The 10,349-nt window shown below is 39.5% G+C and overlaps 1 protein-coding gene across 1 annotated transcript in view; it reads left to right on the forward strand.

Annotated features, from left to right (window-relative positions):
- RSRC1 (arginine and serine rich coiled-coil 1) overlaps window positions 1–10,349 on the forward strand; it is a 419,086-nt gene that overhangs the window by 235,396 nt on the left and 173,341 nt on the right. Inside the window, exon 6 of the mRNA XM_017890529.1 lies at window positions 1,999–2,050. Coding sequence (XP_017746018.1) covers window positions 1,999–2,050 — 52 coding nt within the window. The remainder of the gene's footprint in view (window positions 1–1,998; window positions 2,051–10,349) is intronic.

Raw genomic sequence — 10,349 nt, forward strand, 5'->3', positions numbered from 1 at the left:
TTTTGAGACGGAGTCTCGCTCTGTCTCCCAGGCTGGAGTGCAGTGGCCGGATCTCAGCTCACTGCAAGCTCCGCCTCCCGGGTTTAGGCCATTCTCCTGCCTCAGCCTCCCGACTAGCTGGGACTACAGGTGCCCGCCACCTCGCCCAGCTAGTTTTTTGTATTTTTTAGTAGAGACGGGGTTTCACCGGGTTAGCCAGGATGGTCTCGATCTCCTGACCTCGTGATCCGCCCGTCTCGGCCTCCCAAAGTGCTGGGATTACAGGCTTGAGCCACCACGCCCGGCCTGTTTGACCTTTCTGCTATTGTTTCAGCTCAGGCCCTCCTCTCACCTAAAATTCATTAATTGCCACCTTACTGAGCTTCTTTCCTCTAAACACGTTCCTTTCAATTCATCCTCAGAAATATTGCTAATGTGATGTATCAAAGTGCAGATATGATCACATCACCCCTTTGTTTAAAGTTTTTCTAAGTCTCTTCATCTTCCATGGCAGGGGTTGGCACACTTTTTCTTTAAGGTCCAGATAGATACTTTAGACTTTGTTGGTCCTAAGATTCCTGCTACAAATAATGAACTCCTATTGGTGAGTTGATCACAAAAGCCAGTAGGCACTATGTAAATAAATGGCATGGCCTATGTCCCAGTAAAACTTATTTATGATACCAGGCCACTGGTCCAGGTCTATAGTCTCTTAATCCCTGTTCTGTGATATAAAAGGTTCTCCCAGTCTCCTCACTTGTCTCATCTACCACTCTTCAATCTTGTTTCCTGTAGGTTTTTCAGAAGGACCATTCAAATTCTTAAACTTTTCTGAGCACAACATCGTCTTTCTATATCCAGTTATTTATTTTATGCAAGCTGGGTTTCTTTTTATAAATAGCAAAATATTCTAGTGTATCACATAAATTATTAATTTTGAAGTGATATGCATATATAAAAATGGGGTTATTTTGTTTATTGCAGACAACTTTATAAATATAAGGATTGAAGTCTCAAGTATGGACAACTGTTTTTTTTAACAGGTCTTTAGTAAAAAGTCATAGTCTTGACATAATTCATGACATAATTTGTTGTTTAATATGTTATCCAAAAATCTCAGAGTGCAGTCACTGGTAGGAAATTAGTTTAGTTTCTTTTTCTTTTCTTTCTTTTTTTAATAATGAAATCTCACTCTATTGCCAGGCTGGAGTACAGCGGCGTGATCTTGGGTCACTGCAACCTCCCGGGTTCAAGCAATTCTCCTGCCCCAGCCTCCCGAGTAGCTGGGACTTTAGGTGCCTGCCACCATGCTCAGCTAATTTTTGTATTTTTCACAGAGACAGGGTTTCACCATGTTGGCCAGGATGCTCTCAATCTCTTGACCTCGTGATCCACCCGCCTCGGCCTCCCAAAGTGCTGGGATTACAGGCGTCAGCCACTGAGCCCGGCTGGAAATTAGTTTAGTTTCATTGTTATCAACTGTATTGAATCAGGGTTCACTGAAAAAAAACAATTTTAGGAGAGTTCGTAGGAGCTGGAAGCATATAAGCCAAATTGTATCCTATCTTCATCACAGTTGTTCCTTTAAATTCCAGTTAGGAAAGCTAAAAATTGGTTTTAGAGTCTGACTTGCCTGAAATATTGAACTTAAATGTTGCTGTTAAAATCCTCATAGATTGCTTGCCTGTTTCTATGTGCAAAGAAATAACACAGTGTAAGAATATGTTCTTAAATGTGTGTGCTTTGCCTTGTTATTAAATTTCAGTTAATTATGTTATTGCAATTGGTACAATGTTGGATAGTAAGCAAAAGTTTTTCCAGGAAAAAAAAATGAAAGCAGCTTATCATTCTTGCGTCATATAGACAAATGCAAGATGTGATGGATTTTAATACAAATTATGTTAAAGCTCTTTAAATTTCCTAATATTTGCAAACAAATGGATTCATTTAAAACTACATCTATTAAAACTGACCTGTAAATGTCTTGTATGGTTGATTTTTTTTTTTCTTCTTTTTTAGCCACCAGCTGAACAGGCCAAAGCCAGACTACAGCTGGTTCTTGAAGCTGCTGGTAAGTGTTGATAATTAACTTTTATTAAATGAAGAAGTGACAGGTAAACCCTAGGCTGGTAGCATGCTTAGAAATGAGTCAAAAAGAAAACTATTTTTATATATCCTCACAATTTATCAGATCTAGATTATATGTATGGCCATATATTATCTGAAATATTTATTGCTGTAGTATAATGCTAAGTGTATTGCTAATAGGTCATTCTTTACCTTTTCATTTGTAAAATTGGCTTCAGTTTTAGTTTTTTATTTTGACGAAGCCCAGTTGATTAATTTGTCTTTTATGTACTATGGTTTTGCTGACATGTTTAAAAATTCTTTGACTAATCCCAGATTATGATTTTTTTCTTACATTTTCTTTCTTTTGAAAGAAAAATTAAAATGGAGGAGTCTTAAATGTAATGTGTAAAACCATAAAACTTTATATTTTATGGCTTTTATTTATATAAAATATAACTATATTTTATGGTTTTGCACGTTACATTTGAGACTAATTCTTCCATTTTAATTTTTTAAATAAGGTGTAAAGTTTAGGTTGAGATTGTCATTATTCTAAAGAAAATGAGATCAGTGTCATTTAGTGATTTCCCCAATTACATTGGACTAACTCACTGGACTGTATGTTCTGGATACCATGTACTCTTCAAGTGCTGTATGTGTTATTTCTCAAAGTCAAATAATGCTTTGACTTTGATTTTAGATATCATGTTCACTTGCATATAGACATTAAATACTTTACTTTTTAAAAACATATAAGATCTGTATTTTTCTGAGTACTGATATTTTACTTTGAATCTTAATGTGCTCTTCAAAAATGTATATAACTTATTCAACAATAAGTTGTAATGAGTAGTGCAGTAGTCCTCTCTTATACATGGTGGATATCTTCCAAGCGTCCAGTTGATGTCTCAAACCATGGGTAGTACAAAACCCTGTATCTATATCTATACTTATCTGTCATATCTAATTTATATCTGTATCTAGATACACACATACATATACACATGCTGTATTTTTTCCTATACATACGTACCTATGATAAAGTTTAATTTATAAATTAGGTAAGAGATCAATAATGATAATAAAATGGAACAGTTATAATAATATACTTTAATAAATATAAATGTGGTTTCTTTCTCTTTGTCTCAAAACATCTTGTACTATAATCACCTATTTTTGGACCACAGTGGACCGCAGGTAACTGAAACCACAGAAAATGAAACTGCAGCTGCATATAATGGGGGACTACTGTATATATTTCTTAAAATTTTTTACTATACAGAGCTCATAATTTCCAGCTGGAAAAATGAGAACTCTATTTTAACATCAAAAGTTAATTTCAGGCCACCAAATGATAGTAGTTATGTTTTTAGGATCCATTGATCAAGAAAATACATATGTGCATATTGATTCAAGGATCTCTTGCATTAGCTCTTTGTGTTCTCCTTTAAAGGATACACAGTCTAAAGATTGGGAAGTCCAGTGTGAACGATATACTAGCTTCCTGAGTTACTAATAGAAGTAACTTACCATGTAGGTAAAAAGATTGACAAATGTTTTAGTTTTGATGAAGTGTCTCTGTACTCCTCCTTATTACTCTAAAAATAATTTATAGTTTATATTTCTCTCATTTGTTTTATCTTTAGAAAACATTACTTACTAAAATTTTGTTATTTTTTAAAATATTTTCACTCAAATAAAGTATACTGTAGGATGTCTAATTAATTTCATTCTTTATCATTTACATAATATGCATGGCATTTTGCTTTGAAAAAATATTTCCAGCTCATAATTGAGTATTCCAGCTCATAACTGAGTAAACCCTTGCTTTGAAGGAAAATATTTATGTTGCCTAGCACAGAAAACATTTGTTTCCACAAATGCAATTTTAAATAATTTTATTTCATAGTTTTATTCAGTTTAAAAAAATATTTAGCATGATTTTGAAGTACATTAGAAAATAGATGTGATACTCCAGACCTCACAGTGTATAACTTGTTTATATCCATCTGTCATCCCTCACATTTAACTTTAATGTTCTAAATTGTACCTAAGGATAAAGAGCTAGATTCTGTGAATTTGAGAAACATCCAAAATTATGACAATTTTCAAGTTAAAAAATTTATTTTGGCCTAGGCCTAGATAAGCAAAAGACAGACCTTAGCTAAATGTTCAATTTTTTAAGTCACTCTTTTTTATTGAATATTTATGTTGTTCATCTTTTCTCTCTTACCAGTAACACTGTAATGAGCATCCTCTTATACATTGTGTTAGTCATATTTTATTTTATTCTGGGGGAGATTTGTTACTATAGAAATGAGTTTGTGAGGTCAGAGGGTATTAACATTTTAGGCTGGTCCAAAAGTAATGGTTTTGGCTAAACCTCAGTTACTTTTGCACCAATTTAATAGAATGGTTTTTTGTATATTTTTGCTGAATTGTTTTATAAAGCTTTGTGCTGCTTTTCATTGCCACTGGTTAAGTAATCGTTTCACTAGAATTACTTTTTGATACCAGTTCCGTGAATATATTGCTGTATAATGTGATATAACATATTACACCTTTTGAAAATAATCGTTTTATTTTTAATGAGAACTTGTGACATAGTAGAGGGCAAGTAGATGGATAGGCAACTTACTGTCAAGGTTCTAGTTCTCTTTTTGGTGATGAATTTTAAGGTGTTCATTATATTGTTAAAAATAAGCAAATAAATAAGAAGAACTTGAGACCTGTCTGGTAAGTTTTGCGGTCCAGCCTAGTCTCAAGGTTGAGATAAATGGATAGGGAAGTCTAGTAGTAGCCATTGTCACATTGGATTTCACTGAGGTTCCTAGGAAAAAGACCTTGATTTGGGGTCCTTAAAAGTGGGCATGGGCAAAGACTTCAGGCCTTATGCTAGATTCTTGAGGCAGGATTAATTTTAGCCTCACAAGCAGCATAACTTGATATATAAGGTTCATATGTAGATATCCTTCTGATTAGACTTAGTTGTTTACTCTAGCTCTGAGTCCCAGAAGAAAGTTTTATGTTTAACTATTGCATTGTAATTGATTATATTAGTAAATGTTAATAATGTTACTGGTTTGGAATTAAAATCTCTTTCGAATATTTAGCCATGATTTTTAGTGATGTGACTCTGAAAGTCCATATGAAAGTCTAAAATAAGATTAAACAAAATGTAACTATAGGGTGTTATGATTATTATATCAAACAAATTTGAGTCTGAGATTTTATTGTATTTGGGTTAGGATCATACTTTATATGTACTAAACTATTGCATATTTGTACTTTGGTTCAAAACCTTGAACATTTTATCTTTGACTCTTTTATAGGCAATAATTCACCTAGACTTAATGATTCTGATTTTGAAAAATTTTTTGTATTTATCCCTTTATTGTCTCTCCCACTGCCATCTCCTTAGTCTAGATGCCAAACATATCACTCACGGCTTATTCCATTACCTCCTAATTGGCTTCCTGCTTCAATTCTATTACTTCTCTAGAGAGACACTAATGAATAGTGGAAAGATCCTAAGCCTGCCATCACCACTTGCTCTGTAACTTTGAGCAATTTAATGTTTATTGTTTAGCCAAAACAGAGGGTTTTTTAAATCAAATATGACAGATGTGTGTTTTTTTCTAGTTCATTGAGGTGAAATTTACATAACATAAAATTAATTATAATCGCTTAAAGTGAACAATTCAGTGGCATTTAGTACATTCACAGTGTTGTACAACCATCAACTCTATCTAGTTCTAAACAATGCCATCACTCCAGAGTGAAACCCCTTACCTACTAACAGTTTCTCCCCACGTTCCTTTCCCCCAAGCCCTTGACAACCACCATTCTCCCTCTGTCTCTATTTGTCTATTCTGGATATTTCATATAAATGGAATCCTACAATATGTGACCTTGTGTGTCTGGCTTCCTTCATTTAGTATGTTTTGAAGATACAGACACATAATATGTCAGTACTTCATACTTTTTTATTGCTAAATAATATTTATACACACACACACACACAACTTGTTTATCCATTGATGGAAATTTGAGTTTTTTCTACCTTTGTTCTATTGTGAGTACATTTGAATATGTGTATATATGTACTTGTTTTGAGTACCTGTTTGGAGGTTTTTTAGGTATATACCTAGGAGGGTGATAGTGGGGTCATTTGATAATTCTGTGTTTAATTTTCTAAGAAACCACAAAACATTTTCCACAGCAGCTGAACCATTTTACTTTCCCACCAATAGCAGTGTATAAAACAGTTCGCCCTATTGCCTCAGCTACACCATATCACACATTGAAGTTACCTATTTGAAAGTATTTATATTTGAGGGCTTCTCTTTCCCATAATTTCTTTATCTGTAAGTGGGAAAGATAATAACTACCACGTAGGGCTGTTATGAAAATAATAACATGTGAAATACCTAGCCGAGAGCCTGAAAAGTGGTTGCCACCAGAAAATGTGTATTTCATCTTGATTTTTGTGGACACCACTGTCAGATGATTCTTTGGTGTTACCGGATCTTTGGGTTGTTGCTTTTCTGGCCGGAAAACTCTGTGTGGCTGCTGCAACGGAGCAGGTAGCAGCACGGGCACCCGCTCTCTGAGAGGCTGCGGCTGGACCAGGCACACTACAAGCAGCTTCCACAACTGGCACCCAGGAACACGGTGGCACCCGGAAGCTTGAAGATCCCGGGAACTGCAGGGTCCCAAGGAGGGAGCCACAGTCCTGGTTCTAGGAGCTTCTGGGTCTGAGCTCCCCAAAGCACCACAGTTTTTCTCTCCTTCTCTTTGCCTGCAACATGGTGAGCAAGGAGCATGTCTCAGTCCTGTTTGTGTTATAGCTCTTTTAGCCTCCCTATTCATTGGGTCCCGAGTTCTTGTCCTGCAACCAGGAAGAATTAGGTGCACAGACAAGTGGGGGGTGAGCAAGATGAAGACGAGCTTTGTTGAGCAATAGAACAGCTCAGAGGGGACCCACAAAGGGTAGTTCTTTCCACAGCCAGAGTGTCCTAATGAGTGTTCAGCTCCTGACAAAGAGAGTAGCTCCTCTCTGCTAGGCAGGTTGTCCCAACAAGTGTTCAGTTCCCAGCAGAGAGGGTAGCTCCTCTCTGCTACTGGTCATCCCATGGTCTGCAGCTCTCTGCAGAGAGAAGGCCCTAAAGTGGATGTCTCCTCTCTGCAGGCAGGTCATCCCATCATGTCTGCAGCTCTCAGCAAAGAGGAAGCCCTAGAGTGGGTGGCTCCTCTCTGTAGGCAGTGCTGTGGTGCGGTGCTCAGCAGAGAAGGTAGCCTCTCTCTGCAACTGGTCCTCCCATCTTCTCTCCATCCTCTTTTCTGCTCTGGCTGAGCCCAGGGCTTTTATGGGCCTTAGATGGGGAGGAAGTTCACACTGATTGGTCCATGGGCAGCCATGGGCAGGCCCAGAAAAGGCACCAGAAGTCCCCACTATAGTCCATAGGACTGGCAGCCCAGCTGCCAGCCTTCAGGCCCTCTCTGGATTGAAGGTAGAGCCTCACCTATCCCCTTCTGCCCAGGAGACCTTCTGCCTCCTGCCACCATCCATGACACCCAGGCTGCTTGCAGTAAGGGACATCTGCAGGCCAGTGCCCCGCCACCCTCAACCCTCTGCCTTCAGCTTCACCTGTAACTTGTGCTTGTCAGTGCCCAAAGTCTGGAGGGGGCCAACGCAGCAAAGGGCTGTTGTGTCCATGCTGCCCCATGCATGCAGCGTGCACACACCTGGCCAGGCTGTGACAGCACCTGGGCCTGGCCCCAGCCCTGCCCTGAGATTGCAGCAGGTGCCAGGAGTGGAGAGAGGCCGGGCAGCAGGAGCAGGTACCCTCAAGCCTGCAAGGGCAAGGCGGAGGCCTTCCTGAGCTAAGAGTGCAGAGACCTGGGTCCACAGCCTCAACTTGGGGGCTACAGCTGTGTTCAGGAGGGCAGGGCTGCTGCCTGTTCCTGGCCTCTGTCAGCTCCATGGATCATGCAGCCCCAGCTGTGTCCCTCACAGCCTGGGGTGGGGGTTCCAGGTCCTCACTGGGCCCAGGCTGGTGACTGGGGCAGGAGAGATGTCTCTGCAAGCTCCCCCTGTGGCCCCGGCTCTCAGGGATGGCCCGGAGCTCCTCCTCACCCATCTGGCAGCTCTTCTTGATTAAGGTGGCGGTTAGAGGGGGCCTAGGGTGCCTCCTGGAGTGTGCCTGGCCGTTGGGAATGTCAGGCCTGGCAGTCACCCAAATGTGGGGCAGACAGACCCTGGGGACATGGCCCCAGGCAGCCCTTGGCAGAGCGTCCTCCCAAGGTGCAGGAAACCAGTGCCCTCAGCAGGGCAGCCGTGCTGCTGGCCAGGTCCTCAGAGTGGGCCCTGCTGGCCCCCAAAGCACAGCCCCCAGCTCCTGCTCCCTCCCTGCAGCAGCAGTGGGCAAGAGCAGCGACATGGTGCCAGGGTCCAGAACCACAGAGGCTCTGGGCATTGGGGCAGGTCTCAACCAGCCATAGGAGGGTGGAGGCGGCACAGCCAGCTGCCTTGGGGACACGGGGCACAGGGGACCCACTACCGCTATTGCTGCTCCCGTAGCCACTTCTGCCGCCCCCATCCATGCCTCCCCAACTGTGGACAGCCCACTGCTGCCATCATTGTGTACCATATGTTAATGCCACCCCTTTGCTCAAAATTACTCAGTGGTTCTCACTTGCTTACAAAATCAGTTTTACGTTTCTATGCTTAAGATTCTAAAGTTCTGTACAGTGGATCCACAACCTTTTCTAACTTTATCTTCTAGAATTCGTTACTGTGCTTTTTTCATTGGTCTTCAAGTTTCCCGTATTCTTTTCTACCTGGGAAGCTTTGCACATTGTTTTTCTCTTCTATAAATGCCTTGTTTCTTCCTTTTCTCCCTCTCCAAACACTTCAAGACTCTTCTAAAACAAGATTTCCACATTATTTCCCTGACCATTCCAGTACTTAATCTTTCTCTCCTCCTTTGAATTCTTTTAGTCCTGTCTTTGCACACCATTTATATTGATATTTATTCATACACTGCTGATATTAATATTTAGTTGTTTCATGAACGTTATACTTATTTTTCCAATGAAATAAACTTCCAAAGGTCAGGAACTATATATTTAGCCAGACATGGTGGCTCACTCCTGTAATCCCAGCACTGTAGGAGGCCAAGAGGGGAGGATCACTTGAGCTCAGGAGTTTGAGAACAGCCTAGGCAAACATGGTAAAACCCTGTCTCTACAAAAAATACAAAAATTAGCCAGGCATGGTGGCACATGCTTCTGGTCCTAGCCTCTTGGGAGGCTGAGGTGGGACAGTTGGTTGTGCCCAGGAAGTCAAGGGTTCCGTGAGCTGTGACTGAGCCACTGCACTCCAGTATGGGTGACAGAGTGAGACCCTGTCTCAAAAATAAATAGAAACTATATTTAAAACTTCTGCATCTTTCCCAGCAGTTTTAACAATACCTATAGTAGTACTACATCAGAAAAAATTTTAGCTGTTAATCTTTTGTAAGCAAGTCATTGTAGAGAAACAGAGGATCTAGCTGTCTGAAAAACTTTTAGATTTTGGTGTGCTCATTTTGACCACTGTTTGATGGATTTTATAATAAATATACTAAGATGTTACCTAGCTTTAAAAGCAGAAGATACATGACATAACCTGGCTTTTTACACTTAAACTGTAAGACAGTGCTTGACAGAAAAGACAGTATAACATGATTATTTCACAGGGGATGGAGGGAAAATAGGAAGTTTAGGTAAGGTCTCCTTTGTCTCCATCACTTTTGCTCTTGCTTTTCTTTGTCTTGATAACCCAATTCCAAACATTATCTGGATTTTCTGCAAAAACGTATTATCGTCTTATCCCAAATGTGTTCATGGGTCTAAAGAATTTGGAAGAGAGATTTTTCCAAAAGATATTTTCTATCAGTATGAGAAGACAATACCTGTAACACAATTTTCTTTGAAGCCTCCTCAGTACTTTACTTTTGATAGAATTGACACATACACTTTAAAATTATATTTCTAATGTTATAAGAAAAGGTAGAAATTTCTTTTTGTGCATATGTGGTAAAACAACTTATAAAATCTCTGCATAACAGTATTTCATTTTCTGCATAGTATCTACAACTTTTTGTATTGTACCTTATAGTTTTCAAAACACTTTAATAAATCTTTATCTTTTGATTCATATCACTTCATGGAGAGATAAGTCCAGTTTACAAATATTCTGAAAGCTTAAGTGACTTGTAAAAAAATTACAGAGCTAATAAGTGATAGAAACAGGA

The sequence above is a fragment of the Rhinopithecus bieti genome, unplaced genomic scaffold (genome assembly GCF_001698545.2).
Source record: "Rhinopithecus bieti isolate Rb0 unplaced genomic scaffold, ASM169854v2 scaffold_17971, whole genome shotgun sequence".
NCBI classification, from domain to species: Eukaryota; Metazoa; Chordata; class Mammalia; order Primates; family Cercopithecidae; genus Rhinopithecus; species Rhinopithecus bieti.